The 11345-nt window shown below is 38.2% G+C and overlaps 1 protein-coding gene across 5 annotated transcripts in view; it reads right to left on the reverse strand.

Annotated features, from left to right (window-relative positions):
• The window catches only part of VRK2 (vaccinia related kinase 2), a 116255-nt gene extending 105705 nt beyond the window's left edge, over positions 1 to 10550 (reverse strand). For 2 of the 5 annotated variants that reach the window (XM_011997795.1, XM_011997791.1), the window contains exons 1-2: positions 10289 to 10550; positions 8163 to 8303 (exon numbers count right to left, since the gene is read on the reverse strand). Coding sequence is in view for 3 of the 5 variants with exons in the window: in XM_011997791.1 (XP_011853181.1) it covers positions 8163 to 8298 (136 nt within the window). In the remaining 2 variants the exon portion in view is untranslated. The remainder of the gene's footprint in view (positions 1 to 8162; positions 8304 to 10288) is intronic. The other 3 variants (XM_011997792.1, XM_011997794.1, XM_011997793.1) reach the window with 2 other exon arrangements.
• Positions 10551 to 11345: the final 795 nt, after the last annotated feature.

Consider the following 11345-nt stretch of genomic DNA (forward strand, 5'->3'; position numbering starts at 1 on the left):
GCCATATTAAGCACTGTCAGTGACTGCCTGTAAGCAGTTTATAATGTAGTGTCTGTGTGCACACATGTTGGGGGAAACAGGTAAAAAAGACAACATACAAAATAGTGACCGTCTGAAATGATGAGGTGAGCATCGTGTGAAAGCACACCACGGGAACAAAGACAGAGAGAAGTTATGAACACTCCCCAGCGTGCCTCTTTAGCATGTCGGAATTTCCATAAAGCCTACCAGTCACCATTTGTTTCCACAACCAGTCCTAGCAGCACACCTTCCTTGCTTCCAGTCTACCAAGTCTAGGTACTCTGCTATTTGGCTGTTGCTTGCCTTTTTGTTAGACCAACTCTCCTCTACCTCTAGTTGTACATCTCCCACCATTACCAAGTACAATAAAAGCATCACATGCCACCACTTTCCCACTATTTTGGGAAGCCCTGCAATGACTACCAGTGTACCAATTGACTAGTCCAACCCTGGAGATAAAATGATAGTTCCTTAAAACTGTGTTCCAGAATGGGAAGATGAGAGGAGGTGGGGTGAGAGTAGCCACATTAGTTACTCTTCAGAAATAGCCACACTACCTAAGCAGACCAGGTTGGATTAAGGTCTGCACATGAGCCAAAGCTGAGAATTCATTGCCTTTGTTGGCTCATGTCACTTCTTTAATTAATGTCACTTTCTCTGGTTTAATATCAGAGCAAGTGACAAGAGTGCTTCTGGATGAATTGTGTTTTCCGAGGACTGTATGGCACACTCTCCTGCAGTCTGACAGAGGGACGTGCCAGTTTTACTTGGCAGTTACAATGCACCAGCTTTAGTTTTAGTAGTTTAATTTGTGGCAGTTATATGTTTTGAATACGTTGAAGTATTCACAACGGTCTCATGGAATCTGTTCCATAGATAAAGTTTACACAGTGAAAAAGCAAAAGCAACGGCTATAAGGCGATTAGGAAAAGCTTCTCTTGGCCACAGCTGGTCTTACAGGCATTCCTGTAAATTTTAGAGCATTTAGAAGATATGATTAAAGTGATCAGAAGGAAGAGTGCCCTCTTTCAGGGGGTGGGGGAGGGGAGTTCTGTAGTGGGTGTGAGACAATCAGAAGGAAATATGATGTTTAGAACTCAATTTTATGCAAAATCCATTATTCAAGAAGCAAAGTTTATATACATGATAGACATGCAATGAAATAAATGTAAAAATAGAAAGTTTTGTTACTTATGCATTAAGTTGGTTCTAACATTTTGGTTAACTAAGTTTTTATTGATAGAAAACTCTGAAGATTTTCTGCATTGAGGAGAAAGGACTAAACTTTTTCCTTTGGTTTATTAAAAATCTTTCTGTTTCAGGATGACATTTTTTGAAGGTCTTTTATTTGGAGTTTTCTCTTCATCTCTTTTGTACAATTTTGTGAAGCTTCATCAGTTCATAGTGAAAAGAGCTGCCTGCCACCAAGGAGTTCTTCTAAACTTTGCCTGCCCTTTCTAAATTTAGGGTTCTTTACTGCAGCAGGTTGAAGATCTGGCTTTGATTGCACCTGGCTCTGCTGGAGAATAGAAATATTCATCTCCACTGAATGCATGCTGCTTAAGTGCTGGAGGCACTTGCAGGAGAGTAACTCTCATTGGAAACTTCATTACAATACTTTCTCTTCCCTACATGAAGTAGTAATTCTCATTCACCAAAGATAGGATTTTGCCTGACACAGCCACAGGAGCTGCTGTTTGACTTTCAAAATTAATCAACTTCTAAGCTGGAGTAGAAATGGCATGTCCTTTAACCTTAAGCACAAAAAGCTCTCAACAGACTGTAGTTTTTATATCCCTGGATGGGAATTTGGGCCCCTGATACTTAAACTTGATTCACATACTGGGTTTCTGGCATGCTTTTGCCCATACCCATCTGCTAGCCTGGCACTGTGCCCATTCAGAAGGTGTGATGCCAGTTTCAATAGGGCATAGGTGCCAATCAAAGATGGGTTTGGAGGGGCAGCATGCAGAACGCAGCAAAAGTCAGTTCTTCTGCCAGAAGATCCTCCTGTTATCATATAATGCCAATGAAGGGCCACATGCTTCATTGCTTGGGATCACATTGCATCTGTAGATGTTTCTGGCCTTCAATGGATGTCTTTCTACAGAATATTTCCCTCAAGTATTACTTGATAGAAGATGTTAAAGAAAAGATAAATCCACTTGGCTAACAAAAGGCCATGCTTTTAAAAGAGACAAGGGAAGTCCTCAACAATTATCTTGAAGTAATTGCTGAGTTTTCTCTCTTTTCTCCTTAAAATATTTTTTCATGGAGCATACAATAGAGTGTTCAGGAATAACTCAGTCCATGTGATGGAGCTATCAGGGACGAACATTCTAAAGAAATACTAATTGCAAAATCAAGTATCTAAGCAGTATAAAAACCATAAGTGCCTTTAAGTGTAGATGATGAACAAATTTTCATCATCCAAGTAGCTAATTTCTAATGAGCTCTCTCATTTAGAGCTTTAAAGTTTCTTAATTTTCTTCTCATTTATCTGATATAGATATTCCTGTGTCTTAAAAGAAGAAACACACCTCATACTATTTATTCCTCTTCTTCCTTATCTAAAGAAAAAAAAAAAAACCTAAAACACTTCAGAAGCAGAAGTCTATCCATATTTCATAAGGAAGCCAGAAGCTCTCAAAAGCTGAGAATTCTTTTATTGTGTGGCAATAGAGGTGAGCTCATTTCAGAAAGAAGAAATTTCCCCATAGCAATAGGCTTCAAATTAAAAAAAAACCTTGACCACTGTAAACAGTTACAAGATAGTAACAGATGCAGTGGAAGAGACATAATATATAAATGCACTGAAGGACAGAGTATTTTATAAATCTTCCCTTAAGGCAAAAGAATTTGACAGTAAAGTGTTGAAAATGAAGAGGAATCATAATATGAAATATGCTTAAAAAATGGATATTTTAAAAAAATGAAGAAGCCAAGTCTTATAAGTCTCCATTTTAATGGAAGGAACCCAAACTTTCTAAACACCTAGATTTCTTAACTGATAGATAATTGGGTACTGCTATCTCTTTAAAAACTCAAAATTTAAATATAAACAAAATTAAAATACATCTTATAGAGACTTTTATTTCTTGTCTGTCAGTCCAACAAACACATTAAATTTACAAAATTTCAAGTGATCCCTTCCTCATTTTGAGTTTATATTACCTATTATTTACACCTTCTGGAAACTAATTTATCATAAATACTATAGTTTCTAGTACAAATTTTTCTCATTTTCACATTTATTCAATTCTTTTCTTCATTCCCACAGTATCATTTGCAAAATTGCCTAATAACAATTGCAGTGGCACCACAATGTTGCACTGCGTCAAATAAGGCTATTTATCTCAAAGCTCTCTCTATAAAACACTACCAAAATAACATTTAATAACGTAATATGTCATGAAGCAATATGTATTTCAACACACTACTTTGTTGCTAGCATTATCATTGTACTCTTCTAAACTTTATTCTGCATACCTTAAAATCAATCTATTATAGCTCACTATAAAGATAGTAAAAAATTATTTTATGAAGAAGTAAAACAAATTCTATGTATGTGGTTTATATTTACTTGTTAAAAATATGTGTTTCCTTATCAGTAAAATAACTGAGTTAAACTTTGATAATTTTTAAAAACCTACCCCCAACAAAAAACTCCTTCTATATTTCTAAAGCACAAAATTAGGCTAATCTGACAGCATGATCCAAAAATGTCTGGCAGTCACTTTGATGAAATTTAAACATCTGTCCATGGATAAATGATCTGATTTTTAGGCTTCACCACAGTTAACTTTAGTTATAAAAATATGTTATTCTTTATAAAAGCTTTGAGATAATATCTAAAAGATATTGCTACTGATGCCCTGTCAATAAAGCATATGCACATTCTTTTAGATGATGTCATGATAGTTGCCTTGTCTCAACTTTCCTGGTGACTAAGGATACTCATCTATAGGAGTAGACCAAAGTTAAGAGTGACATCTATAATTATGGAAGAGAACAAAGCAAACTAGCTTGTGTGGGTTAAGTACTCCAATCTCAGTCTCAATTTCTTAGGCAAATAACTGTTGAACATCTATTCTGTGCTTGACACTCCAAAGATGCTAAATGGTCATCACCGTGCCCACCTTCAAGAAACTAAAACTTCTACAGATAAATCATATCTTTTACTTATATAATCAACCTTCAAAAGAATATGGCTAAAGTTTATCCTGTAATTCTGTTATTCTCAATTTTGAATAATTTCTAAAACCAATAGCTTTCATATCTGAAGCAGATAAATACAGCTTATATGAGAACTTTTCACTACTATAGCAAATTTTAGGGGGAGCTTTTTTCAGTAAAATGTCATAAAGTCTTCTGTTGACATTCTCTATGTTCTCAGTTTTACCACATTAGTAGTTAAATCCACCAAAATTTATAGAATAAATAGAAAATTCACCCTTCCAATGGAGTTCTTTGTCATCGTCTTAACTATGGCAGCAACTTTTTTTTTTTTTTTTTTTTTAAGACAGTCTCACTCTGTCACCTAAATAAGAATGCAGTGGTGCGATCTTGGCTCACTACAACCTCCTCCTCCCAGGTTCAGGCAATTCTCATGCCACAGTCTCCTGAGTAGCTGGGACTACAGGCACACATTACCACAACCAGCTAATTTTTTGTATTTTAGTAGAGATAGGGTTTCACCAAGTTGCCCAGGCTGGAGCATAGGCAATCCACCTGCCTGGGCCTTCCAAAGTGCTAGGATTACAGGCATGAGCCACTGAGCCTGGCCCCACTATGGCACCAGTATTAAGAATGGGAATGTCTAAGGAAATAAATAAATAAATTACATTTATTAAATGCTTATCAAGTTCCTTAAAAACAAAATCATTTAATTCTCCTCACAATTATTGTTATCAGAATTATGCAGAATAGAAACAAAGAACCCAAAGGATTAAGTAACTAGATGAGTGAGTGGCTTCATCAGGTCAGGATTCAGGTCATATATGCCTAATGCCAAAACCTCTGCTATTATTTACACAATTCTCCCTTAATTTACTTGGTTCTATGTTATACCTAGCATTATAATTAAATTCTAACCCTCAGTTTTCTCTCCTTCCTGAAGTTTAAAAAACTTTTTCACTTATTTGATACTAAAATGATAGCAATTTTTCCCATCCCCAAACCAGCTTCCTTTCTTCTTTTTTCCTCCCCTTCTCTTTTCATATTCAAAGAAAGAACTTTGACTTTGTTCTTGTATTCAGACTTCTTTTCACTCTTCTAACTATTTATATTAATGCCAGAGGCACATTATTTCTCCAAGTCAAGAGTAAATACCAAACTTCTCTGCCCCTTCCCCTTAACTGTAAGCTGCTGATTACCAAAAGGCCCTGGCTACTGATGTCAAAGCTAGAGGACAGTTGTACATGCACAATGAGCTAGACAGAGCAGCTAGTTTCTTCTCAGCCTTAGGCAGTAAATGCTGATCAAGTGTCTGCTGAAAGCGGGTATCTGGAAAGAATACCTGAAATGAATGTAGCTGGACACAAAGGTATTCAGGAAAATTTGAATTTTACTGCTTCTTCTCTTCATTTATATAGAGGAAGTGATGAGAACAATGGTAAAATGCAAAAACATGATGTAATTTCATGTTGATTTGCTTGTATAGCTTTGAAAAAAGTAAAAACTAAGTTTAGTGAAGTTAAACTGATTCTAGGATTCATTAGCATCACTTTCAATGGAACAGTTACAACATTTGGAACACACATCTTTATCACAAAATCTGAAGTATCAGAGCCTTTTTTCTGAAAATAGCTAAATATTTCTTTAAAGTCCTTCCTCAATGGTGTGCACTCGCTAATCTTCCTAGGGTCCAGGTTTTAAAGTTCAGATACTAGAGAATATTCCATTACATACTGAACCCTGAAATATATTATAAAACAAATAGTATTATTTTAGTAATAAAAAAAATAAGTAGGCTGGGCGTAGTGGCTCACGTCTGTAATCCCAGCACTTTGGGAGGCCGAAGTGGGCAGATCACCTGAGGTCAGGAGTTCAAGACCAGCCTGGCTAATATGGCAAAACCCCATTTCTATTAAAAATACACAAATTAGCCGGGCATGGTGGCAAGTGCCTGTACTCCCAGCTACTTGGGAGGTTGAGGCATAAGAATTGCATGAACCTAGGAGGTGGAGATTGCAGTGGTCTGAGATTAAGCCACTGCACTCCAGTCTGGGCCACAGAGTGAGATTCCATCTCAAAAAAAAAAAAAAGTAAAAGTATGTGACACTGTACTTAGACTGAAAGAAGAAAAGATTTTTCTGCATTTGAATAGGGCAAGTAAGTCACATGCCTATGCAAGTATATTCCCTTATCGTAACAGTAACAATAGTGACTATGTGTACACATAAATACATACAGATATGCAGACATACGCTAATTAATCTTAAACATTGATTTGAATTTAAATACATATAATATTTACATTTCAAAAAGAGAAAAGAGGTAAGATCAACATAGTCAATGTTTTTTTCTAGTTCTTTGAAATTACTCAGATAATACAAACATTAGAAAACCAAAAGTGATAAGCTATGGAATCCAAGCCTATAGCTCAGCCACATCAGAAATAATGTATTCAACACTGTATCTCGACCTTCAGTCAAGACAGTATACTACAGATCTTAATGCTTTGCTGTAATACAGAATTCACTAAGTTCAAGTTTCAAACAATACTCATTCTCACATAGTCTTTATATGTAATATTCTATACAGTAGCCACATGTAGTTACTGAGCACATGAGCCACGTGGTAATTGGGCTCTTGAGACTAGATAAACCTTAGATTTTGAAGACTTTCATTTAAAAAAGTAAAATATTTCATTTGTTTATGTTAAGAGCATATTGAAATAGTATTTTTGATATACCGCATTAAATATTATTAAAATAATTTCATCTGTTTCTTTTAATGTATTTTAATGTGGCTCCTAGAAAATTTTAAACTACATATGTAGCTTGTATTACATTTCTATTGAACAGTGTTGACTATGTCACTAAATCTAGCACTTAATAATCACAGCATTTTGCAATTTCAAGCAAGTTCAAACCCTTTAAATGGGGTAATTGCCCTTTACTTGGCCCATACAATTTTTTGTGCTGGTCTTGTCTTTCCAACTAGATTAGACACTGAAGTATTTAATAAGCAGCTACTTATTGACCAAATTTTATTCATTCATTCAAAACTACAATCTTAGTTTTATCAGAAGAGGATCTTTATGTTTCAGGATCCATGAAGCATGTTTTTCTGGAAATATTTCATGAGAACCCAAGATTCCCTCAAAGGAGGTATTTTATCAACTCCTTAAACTCCTGTGGAAATAGATGTGATCTCAGCCAGTACATTTAGGAGAATTTATTCTTGAGGGTATATTTTTAAAAATCATTAACATTTTCCTTATTTTATTCATCAATCTTTTAATGGATATCCCTTCCTCAACACAGATTTAAGATAGCCTTGAATGATTCATTAAAGTTCAGTGTAATTTGTAAATGCTTAAATTCAATGTAAAGGCCTACCCAGCCCATGGTTCCTTACTGTACCACAGACCACAGAAAATAATTTTGAGTGTTTATTTTTTCAATTATCCCAAGAATGGCACATCCCTAGGACCACTCTAGATGCACGAGAAGTTAATTTATTCCATAGAATAGATGCCTTAAGTTTTATCTATGAATTCTCCAGTAGAGCCCAGTTAAGAAATGACTAGACCTTTGCTTTGCCTAAATATTAATGATTAAGATTCACAGAAAGTATTTTTATCTATACAGTTGTGGTTTCTCATCTGAAAAAAGCATGTTTCTAAGAAAACAAGTTCTCAAAAAAAAGAAAGTTAGCATTTTGTCTGGCATATTGTAAAATTATGCTCTAAAAAGGCTTCTAAGAGTTATTTAGAAAAACGTGGACAACAAGGAGTGGGTCAGTGATGTCTTGAACCCAGACACTGTACTATATTATTACTTAATCAAGTACAATCATGAATTTTAATAAAGTACACATATGAATTCCATATTTCCATTCTTAAAATGTCACTAAGTAATCACAGCTACAGTCACAGAAATAAGAATAATTGGTAATTTAAGGTTTTACTTTACCTAAATATATCAATCCAAATCCTCCAGAGCCAATCTTCTTGCCCAGTACCCACTGATTGCCTTCCATATCATCCAGAACCTTGCCTTCTGGAAGTGGAATAGGAAGTTTGTATTTTTCATTTCTTTTTGGTGGCATCACTTCTGTTGGCAGAAGGGGTGAGATAAATGGGTAAAAATAAAAACAAATAAAACTCTTTAGAGTTAAAATACATTTCCCAAAATGTCTTCAATGGGGAACTTTCCCAGGTTCCTAGAAATTAGGATTCTAAAGTTAATTCAGTTTGGAAAAGCCCACACATTATATTCAAATTAGAAATTCATATACATTACAATATTGAGATCTAAGAGATACGGATATTTAAAAAAAACAGAAGCAAATTAATCAAATTTCATTTAATACAACACTTCCAAAATTCATTTTCGGGGTCTATAGCACATATTAACAGTGCAGGATACACCTTAAGCAACAAGAAATTAACAATTTCCAATGAAAAAATAAAATAAATTTCATACACATAGAAATACTGCTTTCATTGAGAATGTAAAATGTTAAAAGTGAGAAGGTCTTCAGTCACTAGAACACAGAACTGGATTGGGAAGACACAGACAATGGCAATGGACATCATCACCACCAAGCAAAGCATGTGACACCGAGTAGGTACGCAGTAAACATTTGTTAAATGAGCCAGGGATTTTCATGGATATGTAATTTAGCAGAACACTAGGCCATCGGGTAGTTCCCGGGCTGCCAAAATATTCTCAGCATTTTGTCTTCTTACCCTCTCTCAGTTCACCACAGTGAAAATAGTCCTGCCTTAGAGATTACTGCTGTGCCACCAACAACAAAAACATCATCTCCATCGCACAGCCATGCAACTTTAATCAACTAATTATAATTGTATATAGGTTAGCAAATTTCTCAATGGGAAATTCTGAGTTAAAAGAGAAAATTTCTTAGGGGAAAAAATATATATGCCAGCATATATGCCTCAAAATAATTTAAATGTGAAGGTTAACCATGATCCTCTAAGTATTTCTGAAGAATTTTTTAAAACTATTAAGAGTTTCTGACATGAAAGTTATTTATAAACATATACACGTAAAGTTTTCTTAATATAATCTTCCTATCTTCCATAAGTGTCTGTTTTTCCTCCTTCACTTAACTGCTTTTTTACTTAGCAGCATCATCCCAGGTAGAGTCGCTGCGTGTATCTTTAACAATATTCACCTGTCCTCCTCCTGATAGGCACACAAGGGAAGCTGGGAATTTGGATGGTGAACCATGCCTGGAGCATTGATTGTATCATAAAGTAGGAAAAGTTTTGTGGAGGTTTCCCTCGACCAGTACATTATAGATGCTGGTACCTATTACAGATTTACTGATTTAAAACTTAAAAGTCTCCAAAGTGTAAAAAACTACTGATTAAGGCATAAATTCTAAATAATTATAAAGAGGATAAACATATTTTGGGGCAAGGCAGTGGCTTCAGGGCTTGAGGCGGTAAAGGAGACCCTGACTACGAAATGCACACCCTGGGGGCGGGTCCCGAGTTCATCTGCTCGGGGAAACGACAGCCTCCTCTCAGGGCCAGTCCCTATCAGGGGTGTCCCTTTGGCTTCTGGGTACATTCCCAAGGCTAAGATGAAGTCCTCAACATGAGTTTCCGGGCAAACTGATACCCAGAGTTTAACATGAGCCAGGGCTGACCTCCAACCCCGCCGCGGCCGCTGACCCTGCGGGAGGAATCGAGAGCAGCGCGGCCCAGCCGCCTGGTCCGTCCGCCCTTAGCGCGCCGGGGAGCCACGACCAGCCTTCCCGCCCCAAGTTCTCTCTGCACCGGCAAAAAGAGAAACGCCACCCTCTTTTCCACTGACACCTCGGACCCCGCTTTTGGCCAACGCGAGTAGAAGGGGACGCCTGGTTCTCACCCCCAAAGGGGAAAAAGGAACCAAACGCGGAAGCAGAGACCAAGCCCAGGGCATGACTAAGACGCAGCCCAGAGTCCCCGGCGTCTCACTCCGACGGCAGCTCTTTCCCGGGCGGGGCCGCGGCTCCGGCAGTGCAAGCGGAGAGCGGAGCGCGGAGTTGCTGCACCCCAACCAAGACCCCAGAGCAAAAGACTGACCGGGCCTTAGTGTCCCTCGCCGCCGGGCCGCGCGCACCGCCTCCTGCCTGCCGCTCGGGACCAGGCGGAGCCCCCGGGCCTACAATCCCGCGGGGAGGCGGGCCCAGCATCCGAGCCGGCCCTCCTTAGGGCCTTCGTAACTTCTCACTAGCTGCCTCGGCCTCGCAGTGCAGCAGCCCGCGGAGCCTGGTACAGGCCGCAGCCGGTTCTTTTCAGCGGCCTGTCCACGCCCCGGAGACGCCCAGGGGAAGGAGAGGGCGCGGCTACAAGTGTTATTACCTCCACCCTGGCCCGCCAGCGTCTGGACGAAGAGCCGCCGCCAGACCAGTTTGGTACGAAATAAGCACGACCTGCATTTGTGTAGGAGGAGTGTTAGGTCTGTACCACAGCCTGAGTACCACGAACTTCCAAGTGGCCAGTACTTACCGAGCTCTTGCCGAGCAACTAGTGGTACTAGCGAACACTCCAGTTAGGAGGGCCTGTATGTAACTCACCGCGTTTAAATTCTCAAAGGTTCAGGACCTATTTCTGCCATTAATCGTTGGATAATTTTAACACCGTAATTACTTAACAAACTTCAGATTTTTTTTTTTTGTCTGTGAAATGAAAATAACCATAGTTATTAGATTATAAGGATATTGGTTATGATTATGATAATAAAGTGAGGACTTTATTAAGCAGTTTTCTAATACATAAAGACCCATATCGGCCAGGCGCGGTGGCTCATTCCTGTATCCATCACTTTGGGAGGCCGAGGTGGGTGGATCCTCTAAGGTCAGGAGTTTGAGACCAGCATGGCCAACATGGTGAAACCCCGTCTCTACTAAAAATACAAAAAAATTAGCCAGGCATGGTAGCCGACGCCTGTAATCCCAGCTACTGGGGAGGCTGAGGCAGGAGAAGCGCTTGAACCTGGGAAGCGGAGATTGCAGTGTGCAGAGATCGCCGCACCCAAGCCTGGGCAACAAGAGCGAAACTCCGTGTCGAAGGAAAAAAAAAAAAAAAAAAAGACTCATAGCTTATATTTTAGACTAAACCAAACAAATGCTTAGAAAAA

This window comes from Mandrillus leucophaeus, unplaced genomic scaffold (assembly GCF_000951045.1).
Source record: "Mandrillus leucophaeus isolate KB7577 unplaced genomic scaffold, Mleu.le_1.0 Scaffold547, whole genome shotgun sequence".
NCBI classification, from domain to species: domain Eukaryota; kingdom Metazoa; phylum Chordata; class Mammalia; order Primates; family Cercopithecidae; genus Mandrillus; species Mandrillus leucophaeus.